Consider the following 20265-nt stretch of genomic DNA (forward strand, 5'->3'; position numbering starts at 1 on the left):
ATCCCTGGGCCGACCACACATTATGACTAGGTTGATTGTATCGTGGTTGGGTTTAAAATATTGTTAAAAATAAAAACAATGATTTGTGCATGTATGAGCAATGGTGATTTTTGTAATAAGTTACATTATATGGCAAAACGTTACAAAGTTACCTGGAAGGTAGTGTATAAATTTGCATGAACAACGGTGAATCGTTGACAGGTCAAGATATGTAATGTTGAAGAGATTAATGGCAATATGGTGACAATAGCCAGCGTTTATATGTAAGCGGATGAGTTTGTCATTAATAGATCAAATTAAATGATGTGATGTCACGGCCATGCCGCGACAGGAAGGATCAATATACACTCACATAAAGGATTATTAGGAACACCTGATCAATTTCTCATTAATGCAATTATCTAATCAACCAATCACATGGCAGTTGCTTCAATGCATTTAGGGGTGTGGTCCTGGTCAAGACAATCTCCTGAACTCCAGACTGAATGTCAGAATGGGAAAGAAAGGTGATTTAAGCAATTTTGAGCGTGGCATGGTTGTTGGTGCCAGACGGGCCGGTCTGAGTATTTCACAATCTGCTCAGTTACTGGGATTTTCACGCACAACCATTTCTAGGGTTTACAAAGAATGGTGTGAAAAGGGAAAAACATCCAGTATGCGGCAGTCCTGTGGGCGAAAATGCCTTGTTGATGCTAGAGGTCAAAGGAGAATGGGCCGACTGATTCAAGCTGATAGAAGAGCAACTTTGACTGAAATAACCACTTGTTACAACCGAGGTATGCAGCAAAGCATTTGTGAAGCCACAACACGCACAACCTTGAGGCGGATAGGCTACAACAGCAGAAATCCCCACCGGGTTCCACTCATCTCCACTACAAATAGGAAAAAGAGGCTACAATTTGCACAAGCTCACCAAAATTGGACAGTTGAAGACTGGAAGAATGTTGCCTGGTCTGATGAGTCTCGATTTCTGTTGAGACATTCAGATGGTAGAGTCAGAATTTGGCATAAACAGAATGAGAACATGGATCCATCATGCCTTGTAAACCACTGTGCAGGCTGGTCGTGGTGTAATGGTGTGGGGGATGTTTTCTTGGCACAATTTAGGCCCCTTAGTGCCAATTGGGCATCGTTTAAATGCCACAGCCTACACGAGCATTTTTTCTGACCATGTCCATCCCTTTATGACCACCATGTACCCATCATCTGATGGCTACTTCCAGCAGGATAATGCACCATGTCACAAAGCTCGAATCATTTCAAATTGGTTTCATGAACATGACAATGAGTTCACTGTACTGAAATGGCCCCCCCAGTCACCAGATCTCAACCCAATAGAGCATCTTTGGGATGTGGTGGAACGGGAGCTTCGTGCCCTGGATGTGCATCCCACAAATCTCCATCAACTGCAAGATGCTATCCTATCAAAATGGGCCAACATTTCTAAAGAATGCTTTCAGCACCTTGTTGAATCAATGCCATGTAGAAATAAGGCAGTTCTGAAGGTGAAAGGGGGTCAAACACAGTATTAGTATGGTGTTCCTAATAATCCTTTAGGTGAGTGTATTTGGTGGTCAAATGTCAACAGCTATTTGAACCAGCTGGTTAAGCTTTATACACATTTTTAATCTAACGTGTAGAACGATGACATGTAACCAATGGCAATCCATGCGCTTTTATCTGTCTTTCATATTGTCTGTTTAAATCTCTGGTTTAGGTTAAGCGGAATTAAACCCCGCCGTGTTTGGTAAACACATTTTTGGGCCTTCAAATCTAGTAGACTTTTGACATTGACATCAACTTTAATTACCTGTATATGCTTGTTAACCCTCTTTGTATTTATTTCAGACCAAGTGACCAGCATCAGTGTCAGTTGGACTGGGCGGTTGTGATCTTACACAACCTGAAAAGATACCTTTTGTGTAAGTCTAATTATTTACAGACATTTTCAGTCTTGTACTAAAATGTTATTAACAATTACGACAATATGCATACAACTTAACCTTTGTACTCTATTTACCAACCAACAGATTGAGGACCCCCGTGATGATACAGTGTACATCACCATAATGGCTTCAATTACGGACACCTTGTGGCTGCACAGCATCAGGGAATTTTTGTTTCATTGTTTTCTTTCATGCTTGAAAGCTGAAGGTAATACATTTTTCCGTCAACTCATCAAAACTGTGATGTATGTAAATATCTGTTTGAGAAAGAATATTTTAACCTGTAAGTGGATCGTTATTTACATGTTAAGCTAGAGAAATGGCGAATGATATCGCTAACAACAGACCAGACACGGAACAATGGACAATATCTACACATAATCAACAGACCACACCCCAAAATACAAATGAACCAGCCATTACTTTGTTACACAGCAATGCACACAATAATCCTCAGATGCAAGGTTTGTTAACTGAGCTTAGTAGCCCCCCCAGCTCTCTGATGCAAACTCATTGCAATGATGGCGATGTTAGAGTTATACAGCATAATTCGTTTTACCATTACGACAGTTGATACATTTATAAAATACTGGTGAAGTTGGTGATTTTGGCACTGAGCACAGATCGATGTAGTTGGATCATACGAATATAAATCGATACATCGATGTAGTAGATGGATCGTTACACCCCTATTAAAAACACATCCGCAGATGTCAACATTTTCTTGAAGGCCTTGATTCTCCAGAGCGTCTTGACCCTTTGGATGCTTTTTTTGGCAGTCATACCAACGCAATTAATTTGAAGTTTACGGCTTGAGAAGGGGAGACTAATCAGTATATCTTTACCTATTCTGCAACAAATTTTGGTGATTTTGGTGATTTTGCACATTCTATGTAATCATAATGGCAGGCTTGGATACTTTGATTGTTAGAGCATCAGACTTTGTACACAGGCCTGGTGATCGTCTGCAGATTGAAGTGATTGGTGAATCTCTGATATCCCCCGTACATGTGACCATGAGAGCAGATGAATATAATGAACGCACGTTTGTTCATTTTCTTGAAAGTGTTATGCAGAGTAATGCTGAGATTGTTTGATGAATCACGATAGTTGGTTGAAATAGTCCACAACCGTGAGGGTTTTTCCAAAAGTTTAGGCAACCGAAATATAATGACTACACATTTATAGCACACAACTCTAAAGGTTTCGATGGTTACATCTTGATGTAGTACCTTGCTAACAATGGTATTGGCACGACACTTATTGCTAATGGTAGCAAGCTCATGATTTTTACAGAGAGCACATTCAATTAGAGCTACATTGGTAGTCATTGCTTCCTACCGATGAAGCTGGCGGCCTTGCCACGTGCTATTGGTTTTAAGGATTCGAAAAAAGGCTACTTTCCTTACAAGTTTAAAATCAAGGAGAATGAGAACTATGTTGGCCCCCATCTGGAACCGCATTACTACGGTGTGAATACCATGATGGCTAAAGATAAAGATGAGTTTTTGCAATGGTACGCAACTGTTTCCGCAGACCCCTTTGTCATGCAGGATGAAATAAAGGCTTACTGCGTGAATGATGTGGTCATCTTGAGAGAGGGTTGTATGCGCTACAGACTCAAGTTCCTGGAGTGTGGTGGTGTTGACTCACTCCGGTCTATTACGATTGCTTCGGCTTGCATGAAAGTCTTTTGCAACAGATTCCTCACCAAGGACACCATTGCATTGGTCCCCTCAGACAACTACAACCGTTGTCAGAAGACATTCTGAAACAGCTCAATCCAATAGCTTGAATATGTGGCCTCTTATGATAATATATCAATACAGCATGCCCTGAACAGGGGTGAAAATTGGTGCCTACTATGTTGATGGATATGCTGAATGTGATGGGGTGAACACAGTATAGGAATTTCTTGGCTGTTCCAAAGTGTCATTGTTCCACAAGCATCAATCCAGTGACAAAGATTCAGTACAGGTTGATGCACCAACAATGGCAGACAAAGCTTTTGGATTTAAAAGAACACAACATACATGTTCAATACATATGGGAGAGTGAGTGGAATCAGCTTAAAAACTAGGGGTGTAACGATTCATTTTAACAACGATTCGATTCGTATCACGATTCGTGGTTGTCGATACGATTCAAGGCCGATATTGGTTCATTTAGAACGATACGATCCGAAACTATTCAATTACTTGAAATCGATTCAGTAACTTTTTAGCCAAAAATTCAACCAGTGTGACTGAAATTAATACCTGGATACTGGACAGTGCAGGTGAAGTTTCCTAGATTCCTGTTGTTTCATATAAGGGAATCAGGTATCAATTAATTATGGATATAAACAAACAAGTAAACAACAATTAATGGCAAATGCATTCACATTTTATTTGAATAAAGTGCAACCAACACGGTCGGTGTTGTGTGAAATCCCATGGCGCCTTAGTAGGTGGTTGGAGAGATTTGTCGTGATTTGTACTTTACTTGACCTTTACATATAAGAAAAAACATTAATATAAAGTCTGACGTGCTTAAATCCAATGGGTTATTTCCTAGTATCGATACAATCGATTGATTACATTTTAAAACGATGTTAGATCGACATATGTTGTCCGGAAGGCCAACTTGCTGAGCACAGATCGATGTAGTTGGATCATACGAATATAAATCGATACATCGATGTAGTAGATGGATCGTTACACCCCTATTAAAACGCATCCGCAGATGTCAAGATTTTCTTGAAGGCCTTTGATTCTCGAGAACCTGGAATATACAGTACATTCTTTTGGTGATGTCATAATATCTGAGGTTGATGACAGGGGAAAACAAGGATTTGGGACACTTTCCAACATCAAACTAGAAGTTTTTCACATTACAGTCCAAAAGTGCACTGTAAATTTATTTTCTGTATAGATTTAATATTAACTTTCCTCACATCAGTTGCTAAGGTGTCAGTAACCTCCTTGAGGAGGCTGTACTGAGCCTTCCTAGAAAACCACAGACTACTCAGATGTGTTTTTATAAATAGAACATAGAGGGCTTGTATTTATTACAGAAATTCTCCCAACAGACACCTGGCACTACTTTGTCACCTTTATGTTCTGTGTTTCTAATGTTTCCTTGTCTCCCAGACCATCAAATCCTAAAGCAAAACCAGTGTAACCTCCCGGATATATACAAATCACAATTCTGGATCAATACTTCCCCCTTCTATTTTGCGTTACTATCATTTCATTATTGTAATGTCATCACAAACACCTCACTGCATTTTCACCGAAGCCCCATGATGGGAACAAAGCCGATATTCTAAAGGTAGCTTCATAATCATGATTTTGTTTTAAATGCAGTGACCTAACCATGAGTCATCACTTAATTGGTATTTCACTGCAATGCATTTCAAACTCTTGTCATTGTGTAGTTTGAGGTTGATTGCTGTTAGGTCCCACCTATGGCTTGTTAGTGGGGAGGAACACACTGGGGCAGGAAAACATATGGTGGAGTAAGTACCAATAACAACAACCAAACAAGCAACCAAGTACAACTCAGACCATATCATAAAAGCATTGACTCATGTTTTTTATTAATGTAATATGTAGAAATAAAAAACAAGGGGAAAAAACACAACAAAGAGAGGCTTACCAATGAGTGTTAGGAGAACAGCCGGGCGAGTGCTGTCAAAGTAAATAAATGATAAGAGCCCTAGTCTTCCTTACCCCTCTACCCTGCCTGTCACAAGCTAAACCCTGTATAACAAACCTGAATGCTGCAATAAACAAAGGGACAGCCACTCTCTTCTAACCTAATGTATATAACAGCAGGTTATCTACAGGAGTATTTAAACTCTAGGGTGTCCTACCTAGCCGTTCTCCAAGGACAGTACAAAACTAATAAGTTGTACTATATAACAAAGCATAACAGTCCTATGTCCTCCACACCCAAAGGAAATGGTCCTTTTATACAGGAAGGATTGATTGACCTCACCCAGCTCATCAGCACGCCTGAGAGTGATTAAAAAGGGAGGTAGACACACAAGAGGAAACATCACAAACAGCAGTCTAGAGTGCCACAAAGGAAGTGGACATAAGAGTGCTATAAAGGGAAGTGTACGTAACAATTGCATAACATGCTTCCTTCCAAAAAAATCTACATCTGTAAGCAAATTTTTACATAACTTCAAAACATTTAAGTCATAGCACTTACGTCCTAATGTCCTGTTCATGTTCAGACCGACCTTGACAAATCTTAAAAGGGAAGTTTATATTTCTTTATATATTTTCTAATTCCTTAATGTCTCCCCCCGCACCGCCCACCAGTTCTTAGGAAACAAATGCACCCTATGAAACTTGAAAATAAGTTTCTTAAGTTTAATAAAAATTAAGAAATTAAATAGATGATCTCTGTTTTGATTCTGCTCTTTGCGGATGATGTTGTCGTGTTGGCCCCTTCAAACCAGGACCTTCAGCATGCACTGGGACAGTTTGCAGCAGAGTGTAAAGCAGTGGGGATGAAAATCAGTACCTCCAAATCCGAAGCCATGGTCCTCAGTCGGAAAAAGGTGGCTTGCCCACTTCAGGTTGGTGGAGAGTTCCTGCCTCAAGTGGCGGAGTTTAAGTATCTAGGGGTCTTGTTCACGAGTGAGGGAAGGATGGAACGGGAGATTGACAGACGGATCGGTGCAGCTTCTGCAGTAATGCGGTCGATGTATCGGTCTGTCGTGGTGAAGAAAGAGCTGAGTCGCAAGGCGAAGCTCTCGATTTACCGGTCAATCTACGTTACTACTCTCACCTATGGTCATGAGCTTTGGGTCATGACCGCAAGGACAAGATCCCGGATACAGGCGGCTGAAATGAGCTTTCTCCGCAGGGTGGCTGGGCGATCCCTTAGAGATAGGGTGAGAAGCTCGGTCACCCGGGAGGAGCTCAGAGTAGAGCCGCTGCTCCTCCACATCGAGAGGGGTCAGCTGAGGTGGCAGGGGGCATCTGTTCCGGATGCCTCCTGAACGCCTTCCCGGGAAGGTGTTCCGGGCCCGTCCCACAGGGAGGAGACCCCGGGGAAGACCTAGGACACGCTGGAGGGACTATGTCTCCTGGCTGGCCTGGGAACGCCTCGGTATCCCCCCGGAAGAGCTAGAGGAAGTGTCTAGGGAGACTGCTGCCCCCGCAACCCGGCCCAGGATAAGCGGAAGATGATGGATGGATGGATGTTTTGATTTGTCTGGGAGTGATGAAGAAACGGGTCGAACCAAAGGCCCAGTATCTACTTTGTTCCACAAAATGTGAGTACCCTTTAAACAATTATTGAAATTAAAAGAATCCATGAATGAATGGCAAATTCTGCTTTAAGAAGGCTTTAACCTACCTTACCCAGCAGTATTTGCTCCACTCTATAAATGTTCTTGCTCTAATAGTATTTTCTGGAGATCATTTTTTATTTCATGTTACTTGTAATACACATACAGCTGTTTTTATTTCAAGATCAGTCTGTTAAGTGAACAAAACTCTAATTTTAACATTATGAAGCTATTTTCTAAATATTTAAAACATATTACCGAAATCATGAAGTGAAAGAAGTTTATATTTATTTAATTTTTTTGTGGTACAAAAGGGGAAAAGATTAAGATTGCATTAAAATTGCCAACTTCAGTTAAAAACAACACGCTTTCCTGTTACAATGGGTATGGCTGATTTCAGATGGAAGTTTCAACCCTTTTACAGTCAACCCTATTAGACATTCAAAAAGCACTTAATATATTTTTCTTAATCTAACCTATTGAGAGTGGAAACTATTTTTATGAAGCTGTACTCTACGATATGAAAATTTGATTAGATAACATACACAAAATGAAGCAAATTGTTGGAACACCCATCTAGGTAATGTAATGTGATAAGGCTTGATGTCAGTATCGGTACATCTGATAGATGGAGGCCCAGGAAGACACAAAGGCCCACTTGGGAAATCTCTCTAGCATGTTGTCGAGTTGAACAGTCCTCTGGTCCTCGCCAAAGTAGTAGTAAGAATTGAAGGCTACTGAGACCATTTCCTCTGGGCCTGACGGGTCGTCTTTTCTGGGAGGCTGGAAAGGTGAAATACAAATACAGTGCAGTCCATAAGTATTTGGATAGTGACACAAATTATATTTTTTTGAATGTTGTATTTTTTGTACTTAATGCATGTACTTTATGATGCTCACAAACACACCTGATTAAAAAGGGGCAGCTGTAAATCCAATTGTTCAGATACTTTCGGTACATTTACTTTGTACAAAACATGCCGTTATTTTTAAGTGATTCATCCAATATGGATGAAAATATTCTCAAATTAAAGCACCTGTCTGTCTGTTCTTATCATTCATATAATAATTGTATAATTTCAAATGCAGTGCTGAAGTACAGAGCAGAAACAAAAAACTTAGTACTTAAGGACATCACGGTAAAACTAACGGGCAAAGGGGCAATTTACAGTATGAACAGTCTCACAGTCATACATGAAAAACAATACACTAACACAAACATTCCTAAAAAAAAAAAAGGCTTATGCGCACAAATTCCAGTAAAGCTTGAAAATACGTACTGAAAAAATCCAAAAAAGAAATGTGAAAAAGAAATGAAGAGCTAACGCAGCAGGCATAATTGGTCCAAATTATGTAATTACAACCAGATAACAATTGTCATTAAGTTATTTAACTAGCTTTGTCTGATTTAGATTAGCCTGCTTGCTAATGGCATTGATTTAGATTAGCCTGCTTGCTAAATTGTTAATGTTCAGTACCTGTATTTCAATTGAGAAGTTCCACACTGGGGCGTCAATGCCATGGCTGTATGATATACTCAAATGTCTATTCTCGTAGAACGGATGCATCTCATTGGCAAAAGACCAGCTGGCTAGAAAGGCCCCTCTGTGAGTTTCGAAATAGAAGGACATGTGGCTGGGACCTGGAGGACAGACACATACAGTTATAGTTAGACAGGTAGTTTGCAGAGAAAAATCTTCTTTGCTAATCGTCTTTAACAAAGATTCTCAATACTAAGGAATGCCTGCTGTCTGGTCTGTGGCATATCCCTCAAGAAGTCCCATTGAGTGTATTGACGATTCTTTCATAGTACTGGAGTTACGCAAAAAATTACTGGCAAGGTCGCCTATTTAGCGGTTGGCACATACAGTGCTTTCTATTTCCTTCCTAAAAATGTGACTGTAGCTTTGTAACAGTTTGAGCTACGAGCTATAATGCACCTCAAATTAAAAGGCAACTTCACCCTTGGGGGACCATAGGGGGTATATAATGCCTGAGAGATTTCTAGGGCACTGAGATTTGTTTCACATAATTGGTCAAAAGGAGCAAAGAATATTTTGCGCACCATTCCAGTTAGGCAAGATCTGAAAAATAAATATATTCATGTTTTGTTTCAATTCACAAAGCGTATAACTTACATTCACAGTACATTCACATTTCGCAATGGGTGCAATGGCTCAATTAATTTCAATGAAGGGAATCAAGGCAAGCTAGTGGCTTGTTGGGTGATGTGTGGAATCCGTGAGAGGCGAAGAAATAATCCTGATTTTCCAATTTATGCAAATCACCCACGCCTATTGCTGGGACTGACCAATCACAGAATTTTTGCTTTGTGGCGGGGTGAATTATCCTGATGAAAGAGAACAATGCTTATGTAGGTGGTATGTGTCAAAGTAACATCCATATGAATGGTAGGACCCAGCAGAACATTGCCCAAAGCATCACATTGCCACCGGCAGCTTGCCTTCTTCCCATAGTGCATCTTGGTGCCATGTGTTCTCCAGGTAAGCGACACATTCGCACACAGCTATCTACGTGATGTAAAAGACAACGTGATTCATCAGACCAGGCCATCTTCTTCCATTACTCTATGTTCCAGATCTGTGCCCACTCGGGGCGCTTTCGGTAGTGGACAGGGGTCAGTATGGGCACCCTGACTGGTCTGCGGCTACTCAGCCCCAATTGCAACAAACTGCGATGCATTGTGTTCTGACACCTTCCTATCAGTACCAGCATTAGCTTTTTCAGCAATTTGAGCTACAGTAGCTCGTCTGTTGGATCAGAACACACGGGCCAGCCTTCGCTCCCCACGTGCAACAATGAACCTTGGCCACCCGTGACCCTGTCGCCGGTTCACCACTTTTCCTTCCTTGGACCACTTTTGATAGGTACTGACCACTGCAGATCAGGAACACCCCACAAGGGCTTCAGTTTTGGAGAAGCTTTGCCATCACAATTTGGCCCTTGTCAAAGTTGCTCAGATCCTTATGCATGCCCATTTTTCCTGCTTCTAACACATCAACTTTGAGGACAGAATGTTCACTTGCCTTATATATCCCACCCACTGACAGGTGCCATGATAACGAGATTATTGGTGTTATTCACTTCACCTGTCAGTGGTCATAATGTTATGTCTGATCGGTGTAAGTATTCAAGAGCGAAATATTTAGAAATACATTTTATATCTGTCTAATATTGATCTTTGTTTTACCATTTTGAGAACAAAGCAGGCAGTAGGAACCACAATGACCATAAGTGCAGAAAGGACTAGAAAGTACAGGGAAAGAATAAACACAGATCCCAGAAAGAGAGAAGATTTAAGATAAAGACGCAGAAAGTAAAGAGAAGTGATTTTTGATAGAAGAGTATGTGTTTTAGGTCTAACTATAAGTCAATTTCCGGCTCAGGGTTTAGGTTTAGGGTCAAACTTACAATTCATTTTAGAGTTAGAATTGGGGGTTCTTCAAGGTCCAGGCATTGTTGGTTAAGTTTAGGGCTAAGGTTAGACATTACATTTAGGTAAAGTTTAGGCATAAATGTTACTTTATTGAGGTTAAGGTTAGGGTTAGGTTTAGGGTTAAGATTAGGGCAAGTGAGCATGCAATTTGTATTTTCTGGTCCCCATGAGGATAGCCATACAAACTTGAGTGTGTGTGCGCGTGTGTCATTTATTGTTTTAAAAATAACTTTCATTATTATTCAAATAATTTGGTTTGCTGTATTTCCTTTCTTTGTGTAAAACTGATACCATGAGAAAAAACTACAGGGAGAGATTGAGTCAGTCAGTTTGAAGTCTTTGTCATCAGAGAAGCGAAAGAAGCTGCGGGATGTTTATCAATTAACACAACTTTATTCATCTTAGATAGGGTTAGGGTAAGGTTAGGGTTAATACGTTTTTTTGTTTTAAAATGTACTGTGATCTTACTATCATGATTATTTCTAATTTGCTCTTGGAATTAATTTACTATGTTTCTCAATTAACACAACTATTCACCTTATATTAGCAGTGTCCTTGCTCTTTGCTGAAATTTAGAATTAGCATATTCCTTTGTTTAGGTACTTCTTGAAGTGTTTTTAGTAGCATTTGCCTGCCTGTTTGCTTATTGTCCATCGGCATGACGTTTCGTCCTATGGAGTGACTCTGGTAAATTATTGATTTTTATTTGTTATAAAAAGGTAAATACAATTTATGAACATGAAGTAGTTAACATAATATAATAACACACAAGAAAACTCAGATTTTTTAAAAAAGGTTCCTTGCAATTATTTTGTATATCACACCACATATAATGGGTACATGCTGGGCTATTGTCATTATACATGAAAACTATACGTTTTTCAAATAAAATTCCAGATTTTTAAAAATGATTTATGTAAAATACCCATCGCTGTCACTCCATCTCCTCTGCCATTTCTGCCATTTCTTCTGCCCTGACTCTGCTTCTTGACTTTCTCCTGCTCTCTCATGTTCTTTTACTTTTCTGACTTCCTCTGGGGTCCCTTGGTGCTTCCTGGCTATCAGCTTCACAAACTGCCACATTTGAAGAAGTTGTTCAGGATTCTACAAATGCAATTAAGAAATTAATGACAACCATGAAGCACAATGGGCGATGAGGAACAGCCCCAGTTTCACTCCTTTTCAACATTTTCTTCTTTTTTTCTCTCCCTAACAAATGTCTCATTACATTCTTCCACTTCTGGCGGCATAGTTCCACTAATAAAATAAAGTGAAATAAAACGTTTTTTTACAATGTGAACTTTATTAATACAAGTAAATTATAATGGAGCATGAATGTAGTGTATAGGTCTTACGCTGCTATATTATTGTGCTGGGGGATTAGGGTCAGTTCTCCTTCTCCACTAAGTTCTCCTTCTCCACTATACATCCTTGTTGATATGAGGAATACATTTTCTGAATTTTCCCAGTCTCCTCCCATTTTGAACTTAGGAAGCATGAGGTCCCGGCCCACATCTGTGGAGTACCTGGCTTGGGGGACCCGTTGCTGTCCCTGTCCAGAGTCCTCCTGGTTGTGTTGCAGATCGAGACGATGCCTGACGATGTCACGTCCTGGCTGTGCCCCTAGCCATCTCTGCGCTGGGCTCGAGCATAGCCAGGAAAGGACAGGAGGTGGCCTCTAGCCACCTCTAATCCTTTTTTTTTGGTTTCCCCAATTGGAGGCAATTGCCCAGGAGCCGCCGCCTCATCCAGCGACGCCCTCTCCTGTCCAGGAGCCGCCGCCTCGTCCAGCGGCGTCCTCTCCTGCCCTGCAGCCGCCGCCTCGTCCCGCGGCGCCCTCTCCTGCCCTGCAGCCGCTGCCTCGTCCCGCGGCGGCCTGCCCTGCAGCCGCCGCCTGTCCCGGCCTCAGCGGCGCCCTCGCCTGTCCTGGCCTCAGCGGCGCCCTCACCTGTCCCTCGGCCGGCTCTCTCGCCTGCTGTCCCTTCGCCAGCTCCTGACCTTCCGCCGGCTCCCCGGTCTCCTGCTCCTCCGCCGGCTCTCCCACCGGCTCCTGCTCCTCCGCCGGCTCCTGACCCTCCGCAGGCTCCCCCGTCTCCTGCTCCTCCGCCGGCTCCAGTTCCTCCGCCGGTTCCCCCGTCTCCTGCTCCTCCGCCGGATGCGGACCCTCCGCCGGATGCGGACCCTCCGCCGGCTGTTGACCCTCCGCCGGCTCCTGCTCCTTCGCCGGCTGCTGGCCCTCCGCCGGCTCTTCTGCCGGCTCCTGCTGCTCCGCCAGCTCCCCTGTTTACTGCTCCTCCGCCGGCTGCTGACCCACTGCCGGCTCTCCCACCGGCTCCTGTCCCTCCGCCGGCTCCTGCTCCTACGCCGGCCCTGCTCCAAAGCCGGTTGCTGACCTTCTGCCGGCTCCCCGGTCTCCTGCTCCTCCGCCGGCTCTCCCACCGGCTCCTGCTCCTCCGCCGGCTCCTGACCCTCCGCAGGCTCTCCTGTCTCCTGTTCCTCCGCCAGCTCCTGACCCTCCGCCGGTTACCCCGTCTCCTGCTCCTCCGCCGGATGCGGACCCTCCGCCGGCTGTTGACCCTCCGCCGGCTCCTGCTCCTTCGCCGGCTGCTGGCCCTCCGCCGGCTCTTCTGTCGGCTCCTGCTGCTCCGCCAGCTCCCCTGTTTACTGCTCCTCCGCCGGCTGCTGACCCACTGCCGGCTCTCCCACCGGCTCCTGTCCCTCCGCCGGCTCCTGCTCCTACGCCGGCCCTGCTCCAAAGCCGGTTGCTGACCTTCTGCCGGCTCCCCGGTCTCCTGCTCCTCCGCCGGCTCTCCCACCGGCTCCTGCTCCTCCGCCGGCTCCTGACCCTCCGCAGGCTCTCCTGTCTCCTGTTCCTCCGCCAGCTCCTGACCCTCCGCCGGTTACCCCGTCTCCTGCTCCTCCGCCGGATGCGGACCCTCCGCCGGCTGTTGACCCTCCGCCGGCTCCTGCTCCTTCGCCGGCTGCTGGCCCTCCGCCGGCTCTTCTGCCGGCTCCTGCTGCTCCGCCAGCTCCCCTGTTTACTGCTCCTCCGCCGGCTGCTGACCCACTGCCGGCTCTCCCACCGGCTCCTGTCCCTCCGCCGGCTCCTGCTCCTACGCCGGCCCTGCTCCAAAGCCGGTTGCTGACCTTCTGCCGGCTCCCCGGTCTCCTGCTCCTCCGCCGGCTCTCCCACCGGCTCCTGCTCCTCCGCCGGCTCCTGACCCTCCGCAGGCTCTCCTGTCTCCTGTTCCTCCGCCAGCTCCTGACCCTCCGCCGGTTACCCCGTCTCCTGCTCCTCCGCCGGATGCGGACCCTCCGCCGGCTGTTGACCCTCCGCCGGCTCCGCCGGCTCCTGCTCCTTCGCCGGCTGCTGGCCCTCCGCCGGCTCTTCCGCCGGCTCCTGCTCCTTCGCCAACTCCCCTGTTTACTGCTCCTCCGCCGGCTGCTGACCCACCGCCGGCTCTCCCGCCGGCTCCTGTCCCTCTGCAGGCTCCCCCGTCCCCTGACCCTCCGCCTCCCCGGCCTGTCCCTACGGCTCTGCCTCCCCGGCCTGTGCCGGCTGCTCCGGGCGCTGAGCCTCCGCCTGTCCGGCTATTATTGTCCCGGTCTTGCGGTCGGGAGCCCGCGCCTTTGGGGGGGGGGGGGTACTGTCACGTCCTGGCTGTGCCCCTAGCCATCTCTGCGCTGGGCTCGGGGCATAGCCAGGACAGGACAGGAGGTGGCCTCTAGCCACCTCTAATCCTTTTTTTTGGTTTCCCCAACTGGAGGCAGGTGTTGGTTATTGCATCCAATTGGGGACGCTATTTAAGTTTGGTTTGTTGGCCATGTTGGTGTGGTTTATTTTGGTTTTGTCCTGTTGATGTTAAACCACGTCACTGGTTGCTGCCTTTTGTTTTGTTTGAGTCTCGTTCTCATTAAAAGATGGATTATCTCCAGTATCTCTACTCTGCGCCTGTGTCCTTCTCCTCCCACGACCGTGACAGACGATTTCAGCTGCCACTGTGCTGACACCTCCCCCTTCCCCGTGTTGTCCCTTTCCTTATCCATCAGGTCATGCTTGGACTAAGTTTAAATAGACTCTAGACTCAGCCCCCACGCATTTATTAATTATTACAATTATAATCTTAATATGTTCACCTGGCACAGCCAGAAGAGGACTGGTCACCCCTCTGAGCCTGGGTCTTCTCTAGGTTTCTTCCAAAATGTTGGCATTCTTAGAGAGTTTTTCCAAGCCACTGAAATTCAACACTACTGTTGTTTGCTCCTTGGGGTTTAAGGCCAGGTGTTTTGTAAAAGCACTTTGTGACATCTGCTGATGTAAAAAGGGCTTTATAAATAAATTAGATTTATTTCATTGAATTTGATATATTCGTGTAGATTTATTATATGATCTAACACAGTGTTTCTATGATTATGGATTGATCATAGGCCTACAACTTTCTGCCCGCACAATGAAATGTGACAGTGATAACTGAAAGCCATTCACAGATATAAGGACATGATCACATTGATCAGTATTGATATATTAAATGTATAGTGTCCAATGTGGGGAACCCATGCTTGCATATACCCATGCTTACTAAATTCATATGCTTAATTGACGTTATTCTGACACAAACAGCTTGCTAGAATTAGGTAGCTACCAGTCAGCTAGCTAACTAGCTAATACTGACATATTTAATTCAAGTGAAACCCACCAGAAGCACCAACTATCTCTGCCACCTGCCTCCAAGCAGCATTTTTTTTTTGTTTGAGTCTCTGCAATCATAAAGCTCAGGGAGTCCCATCACTGCTACAGTATAAAAATAAAATGTTCACTTTAAATAGTAATGGGACAGCATTTTGCGACTTTGTCATGTTACCTTTACGACGCTGAAACATGTTGCACACTATTGTAGGTTTGAGACTTTTTATTTAAAGTTTTTTACTTTCTTCGCGGCCAAGGCACTTAATAAACCGACTGCCTGATTAATATGTTTTGCAGGCTCTTGCCCAACAGAGTGGACAAGAGGTAATTGTCAATAATCAACAAATGTTTTGGTCAAAACAGCATTAAGCAAAAACTAAAATAGTTTAATATACTAGGTGTGTAATAAAGTGATTACATTTCTCTGATTTCATGTGATCTATGTACCATCTTAAATCCTTGTTAATGTAGTGCAGTTTAACATTTCCCCTGGTAACTCCCGTGTTTTACGTCACAATGCTATGAACTGTGGGCAGAAATGCGGACTTACGAAAAGGGTGAATAAATGGCTCAAAATGTCTGCTAAAGAGCCCTTGTGCACTTGACGTTTTGATAGTGGGACAGCCCTAAGCCCGCACAGACTTAGCGAGAATGCGCTTCAAAGTCAGTGAGTCTGTGAGTGTGGACATAGGGATTGAGCCAATGAGTGTCGGCTCAATCCCAATCTCTGCACTGGGCTGGGCCCATAGTCAGGACAGGACTGAAGGTGATGCCTTTAGCCACCTCTAATCCTTTTGCTCTCCCCAATTGGAGGCAGGTGTAGATTGTTGGTTCCTATTAATGTTCTATGTGTTGCCACACCCGGTGTGGTTCATTTTGGTTTTGTTTTGTACTGAATTAACTATGTCACTGGTTGCTGCTATTGTTTTGTTTCCTTTTTGTTGATTAAAACTATGGATTACTTCCACCCTTTTACCTCTGCACTACCACTACCACAACTGTGACAGTTAGTATGGGCTACTTGCACGCATGGTGATGACGTACTTCCCTTTTCCAATAATACTGCTTGTCTGTTTCTGGCGAGCGATAATTGTATATATTCGTCTGACAGCACAAGTTCAGCTAGATAAATAAACATGACTGAGACTCTGAAAAATATATTTAAGAACAGGTGAAGAAACATTCAGAACATTGCTCTGTACCTCGGTGCACCGCATGTACTAAATTCAATGGGGTTATTAGTATGCATAGCTTCCCGCTTGATGTTGAGCTGAAGAAGCAGTGGTAAGTGCAAATACGCCAGGACCACTACTATATTACAGTCCAATCTAAATTATGCAGCAGGCATTTCACTCAAGACCAGTTAGGTCAGGGCTGCCCAACCCTGTTCCTGGAGATCTACGCTCCTGTATGTTTTCTCGCCAACTAAAATTTAGCACACCTCAAATAGTCCAAAAATTGTGCAGTAAACAAAGAGGGATTTCCACGTTTCTCTCATCTTTTCACTTTTCACAGGAAAATGAACGTTGTTGTGGCATGAAATGAATTAGCTTTGGCAGTGTAAATGTAATCTTCAGTTTCGCTCGCAATTGCTCAATTCCTAAGACCTAACCAAGTAGTAAGTTACTAGTAGGCCAAATACTGGCAAATAAGCCATTAACCTTACATAGTCGACATCCGCGGATCCGCGGACAGTGCTCATTTGCATACATATTTATAAAAATAGAATCGCCATAATCGTCCGATTTCAATGGTATATTATTTGTAGCCACTTTCGTGAAGCGTTCTATGTATAATTTGGGTTGTCTGTGTATAATTTGGGTTGTCTGTGTATTGTTTGGGTTGCTATGGGAACTTTTCACCAACGACATTGACCATGCATCTTAGAAAGGCTAATGTTTAGACAAGAATAGGGATTACAAGGGTGTACATCACTATATATGATGTTTTGAACCATAATACATCGTTTGTATTATAAATATGATATAAAAATAAATATTTAGTCAGCATAGTATGGGGGTGTTCTTGAGTTTTTGGGAAAAAGTTGAGTTTATAAATTATATAAGTCCAAACGTAACTAGCGATCTAGTGTAATGACGTTCTGCGTCATTACAGGCAAAAAGAAGTGATATAAAATAATTATTCCTAATTTTATTGTGTTTTATTTCTAGGTAGAAGAACCACATTTTTTGGGGGTGGCTATATTTTTTACCTTCTATTATTTTATTTCTTCATTATTTTCAACCCAATACAGTGTAATTTGATAGTAAAGGCATGAAACTATGAGGGAATACCATTAACACAAAACTTTATAATGCTTTCAAAAAACAAATCATTATGCTGAATGGCAGAAATGTTTTCCGAAAAATATTCTTTTTGCCTTTCCAATAGATTAATTTTTAAAATGGTGACCCAAAAGTCTGTTTTTATGTGTTTTTATTGAAGCCAAGGGGCTGTGATTACCAGGATACATCATAATAGGTTGTATCTGTTACAGAAATGAATCTAGGACCCAAAATGTCCAAGTAGTGAAATCCGGCCCAAATTCCCACCGACTACTTATTAACCATGCTAGCTGGAGTTTTGCAAATCATCTTGCAAATACGATTAACACTTACTTTTAGGCAACTGTTGTAGACACCCTGAATAAAAAGCAGTACAACCGGAAGTGCAGGAGCAGTATTAAGGAGAATGCGGAAGCGATTGTGCAGGGAGCCCATTGCACCTGGTTATCTTATCCTGTTTGTGACATAACTGCACAGGTTTCGTTCAATAACGTGACATTGGCTGTTTATCAATCTGTGTTTTTGTCAATTTTTGTGTTCTCGTGAACCCGGTTGACGTCATCTTTCATGGTCCAAGTACTGTTCCAATCCAAAGAACGCAAGACACAAAGAACGGGGGTTCCAAGATGGCGACGGAGTAGGCAGTCGCGTTTTTGAGAGCTCTCTTCAAGGCCACAGATTTTCACGTTTTAACTAATTTTCTCTACCCGAATTGAAACGATGAATATTCAGCAGATTCTTAAACCAGCAATACTGCAAATGCCGACCTCTTCAAAGCCTACATTACCAGAAAAGCCAAAGGACGGTGAGCATGACTATTGTGCAATGGACGTAACTTTGCAATCAAAGCGGGAACACGGACAAGACTTGACGCCGCCAACTCCAAGTAAGACTTCAAAAGAAAAGAAAGCTAAGCCAAACACATAGAGTGGTCATCCCCAAGCTTCAAATAACAATATTTTGGAAGAAATTTTGGAGTTGGGTAAACGTGTGACTGGAATTGAGTCGCAGGTAAGAGACATCAAAGAACTAAACCGACAGAATACAGCCATGATTGTTAGTTTAACCAAGACCGTGCAGTTCAACTCGGAAGAACTAAAGGAGGTTAAAAAGAAAGTGTTGGAAGTGGAGAGGGCTAATGGCCATTTACTGGAGGAAAATAAAGAATAGAAGAAGAAAGTGATGGAACAGAAACAATATAGCATGAGACCATGTCTTCGATTGAGGGGACTAAAGGAGAAGAAAGATGAAAACCTCAGAGCGACCATCATTCCCATACTGAAGAAAATTGCCCCAGAATATGCGACAGACATGGAGGGCGCGGTGGATGTTGTTCATAGACTTGGCAAACGAGAGGATAATCGCACCAGGCAAGTCATTATCTTGTTTGCATTAAGACATGTGAAGGATGAAGTATGGCTGAAAACCAAAGACTCGCCGATATGCAGGATGGAAGGTATCAGTTTTGCTGAGATGTTACCCAAGGAGGATTTGGAGGCACGAGAGCGTTTGTGGCCGTTGGTTGACCAAGCAAGAAAGGCGGGAAGCGAGCCTTTTTCCGGGGGCCCTACACATTCATTGATGGACGTCGTGTTGAGGACAACGGACTAGAAACTTCTTCAGGATAATAGAATAATTTCGGGCTGGAAGTGGCCCCTTTTCCGGGGTCCATACGTGTACTTTGATGTACGTCGTAGTGAGGACAATGGTCTACAATTTTCTTCAGTTAAGTCTTTAAAGGTGGAAATTTAATGAGCGGTTTGAGAGCTCTAACATGTAGCATTTTCTTTCTTGTAGCATAGTCTTAAGTATCGTATAATATTATTATTGTCTTTTTCTTTTCGTTCCTTGTCTTGTTAGTTCATGCTTAATGTTAAAATCTCTATGGGTTCTTTAAATGTTAGGGGCTTGAAAGAAATTGTTAAATGAAAAGCATTGTTTTTATTTTGTAAAGGGCAAAAATCGCATTGTTTTTTTTGTTGCAAGAAACTCATTCCTCAGAAGCTGATGCATCGTTCTATTTGAATCAATGGGGCGGAAAAATCCTGTTCAGTCATGGCTCTTCAAGATCCGGAGGAGTAGCGATTTGTTTCAATAACTTTCCAGGAGAAGTTATCACACATCGGACTGACACAGAAGGACATTGGTTGATAGCTGTGGTGAAAATTGAAGGTTCTTTCTTATTGTTGATTAACGTATATGGATATAATAATGGTAACCAAAATAAGTTAATGTTAGATGATATGACAAAGATGATTTCTGAGCTTAAAGGTCGATATTTTACATATTATATTTTATGTGGAGGAGATTGGAACATGACTCCAAATGAGTGGCTTGATAGGTGGCCAGCTAGAGTTGGAAAACCTCAATATAATATCCTAATTAATAACTTTATGGCTGATAATAATGTTAGTGACATTTGGAGAAAAACATATCCAGGAATAACAGGTTTTTCATGGTTTAGACCAAATGGAAGCTGTAAATCTTGGATTGATTATTGGTTGGGTACTGATAGTTATCTTTGTAACATGACTCATTATACTATGTCAAATGCACCTTTATCAGATCACTCATAGAACTAGTCTTAGAACCTACAAATA

General features: G+C 43.2%; 1 protein-coding gene across 4 annotated transcripts in view; it reads right to left on the reverse strand.

Moving 5' to 3' along the window:
- Window positions 1-7099: 7099 nt before the first annotated feature.
- Window positions 7100-20265, reverse strand: part of LOC105007905 (endoplasmic reticulum metallopeptidase 1) — a 194510-nt gene continuing 181344 nt past the window's right edge. For all 4 annotated transcript variants that reach the window (XM_020053476.3, XM_020053477.3, XM_020053479.3 and 1 more), the window contains 2 exons: window positions 8715-8878; window positions 7100-8019 (listed from right to left, as the gene is read on the reverse strand). In XM_020053476.3, coding sequence (XP_019909035.1) covers window positions 7843-8019; window positions 8715-8878 — 341 coding nt within the window. In that variant the 3' untranslated portion in view covers window positions 7100-7842. The remainder of the gene's footprint in view (window positions 8020-8714; window positions 8879-20265) is intronic.

Source organism: Esox lucius, chromosome 14 (assembly GCF_011004845.1).
Source record: "Esox lucius isolate fEsoLuc1 chromosome 14, fEsoLuc1.pri, whole genome shotgun sequence".
Classification (NCBI taxonomy): Eukaryota; Metazoa; Chordata; class Actinopteri; order Esociformes; family Esocidae; genus Esox; species Esox lucius.